We start from the raw sequence: 2,285 nt of genomic DNA, 5'->3' as shown, positions 1-2,285 counted from the left end.
ACTTGTTGACAAGTTTTGGAAGGCTAAAAAATGCCTACTATTAACATTGTATATAGATTACACGATTGAGCATTCAGGTGGCACGCTGAATGGGGATTCAAGTATTCTACTCCCTCTGTAAATAAATATAAAAGTGTTTAGATTACTACTTTAATGATCTAAACGATTCTATAAAAGTTTACAGAGGGAGTACCCTTTTATTTGACTGATGGAGAAAACGCAGGCCGTTGAATTAAGTCAAGAAGCGCCTAATCATGCAAGGAGAAACGTTTTTCTTTTGTGTGTGTGGGTGGGTGGGTGATACAAGGAGAAACTTAACAAGCAAGCAAACCAGAAGTCGCCGATCCAAATTTTAGAGCCCTCCTTCTATTCGTGCTTGATAATTTTGGACTAAATTAGCAATCTGGCTGCAAGTTGAACAATACTAACCTACATACATCATGTCATGTATAAAATAACTCGAACCGACGACGACATCCATCGATCGGCAAAAAACAGAAGTTTTGAGCTTTCTAGTTTCTACTGTACGAGGAGCAGAACGGAATTAGCTGGTTTGGTTCAGAATTGCAGTAGGCCAGCGGCGGAATACGCTGCCGGCGGCGAGCTGCGCGGGGGGCTGTAGCAGTAGTACTGCGCGGCGGCGCCGGGCGTTGCGTGGTTGTGGACGCCGTCGTAGGTGGTGACGACGTAGCGGGGGTCGTCGCGGTCCCTCTCCACGCGCTTCTTGACGCCGCAGCCCTCCGCCGAGCACCGGTAGTAGTTCCTCGGGTTCGGGCTGTTCTTCACCGCCTTCTTCCCGTACTTCCTCCACTTGAACCCGTCGTCCAAGATTTCCACCTCTGACCTCGTCCTGAACCCGATCCTCCCTGCGCTCACCCTCGCACTGATCTTGATCTTCTTCTCGCCGCGATGTTCGTCATCCCCGGCTCCGGCGAAGGAGATCTGTGCCGTCGGCGTCGGCGGCGAGTGCTCGAACTGATCGAAAGGGTGGTGCTGGTGATCGTCGTGGAGGTGGAGCTGAGCCGCGTAATCACTGTCGTCGATGACGGCGCGGGGGGGCGGTGCGTAGTAATCGGCCAGGAAAGGGGAGGAGTAGGCGTAGGCGGAGCTGAATACACCTTCAGGGTTCAGTCCCAACGAAGCCGCCATTACTGTACTAGCTATACTTGTTACACCACTAGCTAACTACTCGTTGGTCGCCAGTTGCATGTGTAGATTGGCTTGTGCCTGAATAAATATTGTGTCGTGCAAGCTTTGCCATTTATACACCCGGTTCTACGGCCAAGCATGCTTCCAGGATGTTTCCCAAAGCTGATCCGAAGGTTCTCAGATGCGTCGCTTGTCGATTTCATTGGACTGTTTTGCTTTGAGAGATATGTCACATGTCAATTCTACCATGATTTGATGTGACACCACATTAAACTGCACTTGGCAGGCGTCTAATAGCAGCTTGAGCGTATAATTTTGTTTCGAAAAGATATACTAATTAAATAAGCGGGACTGATTCGCGGTTCAGTGTTCTTTCGGTCATTTTCAGCGCTTGTGATAGCTTGTGCAAATGCTATTTCACCACTTTTCCCCTTCTCTCGTCCTATAACCCCTTATATCATTTCTAGCCGATTCCCTAAAATGCGTTAAAGAAGAATAAATTTGGTTTTTCCTCCTCTAAACATTTTTTTAGATGAAAGACATTTGCAAGCTTTATAGATAAAGCCAAAAAAAAAAGATAAAGCCAACCGATAAGGAACCAAGATTCATGAAGTTAACCTTAACAATTCAACGCCCCTAAACAAATAAACAGACATAACCAAGTTTAGACAAGTTGACGCAGTAGCACAAGTAAATAGACACACAGGCCCCTGCCTACCGCTAAGACAAAAGCCACCAAGCCTAGGAGGTCGAAGCATGATCCGTGCGGTAGATAGAGACCGCCAACGCCCTAACACGAGTGATCGGCAACTCCGTGGCCTTCATGTCCTGCTCTCTAGTCAATGATTTCCACAGATGTAGCATAGAAAAAAGTTTGAATAACGCCAGCAGGCTTGGTAGGGAAAATATGCTCGATAGTAAAATAAAATCTAGTGATCCACAACACCCGGCACATAGCCGAAAACCCAAACCAGAAAATACATTTAACTTGCCCGGTTCCCAGCCAAAACCCTCAACTCATGGAAAGGGAAAGGAGCCTGAAGGGAGAAGCGGGTTTTTCAGCTCGGTCGAGGGAGAAAGGAGGAAGACCAGTCGACTGTCCTGGGGTCGCCTGGTCCTGACAGTAGAACCAGGTC

At 47.7% G+C, this 2,285-nt stretch overlaps 1 protein-coding gene across 1 annotated transcript; it reads right to left on the bottom strand.

The window, feature by feature from the left end:
• Positions 1-200: 200 nt before the first annotated feature.
• On the bottom strand, positions 201-1,233 carry LOC125526484 (probable WRKY transcription factor 50). Its single transcript, XM_048691173.1, has one exon. It carries the CDS (start codon positions 1,147-1,149, stop codon positions 559-561), a length of 591 nt encoding a protein of 196 aa, XP_048547130.1. The 5' UTR covers positions 1,150-1,233; the 3' UTR covers positions 201-558.
• Positions 1,234-2,285: the final 1,052 nt, after the last annotated feature.

This window comes from Triticum urartu, unplaced genomic scaffold (genome assembly GCF_003073215.2).
Source record: "Triticum urartu cultivar G1812 unplaced genomic scaffold, Tu2.1 TuUngrouped_contig_10261, whole genome shotgun sequence".
Classification (NCBI taxonomy): Eukaryota; Viridiplantae; Streptophyta; class Magnoliopsida; order Poales; family Poaceae; genus Triticum; species Triticum urartu.
The sequence above is the reverse complement of the archived record's forward strand: the minus strand, read 5'-3'. Positions and strand labels throughout refer to the sequence as shown.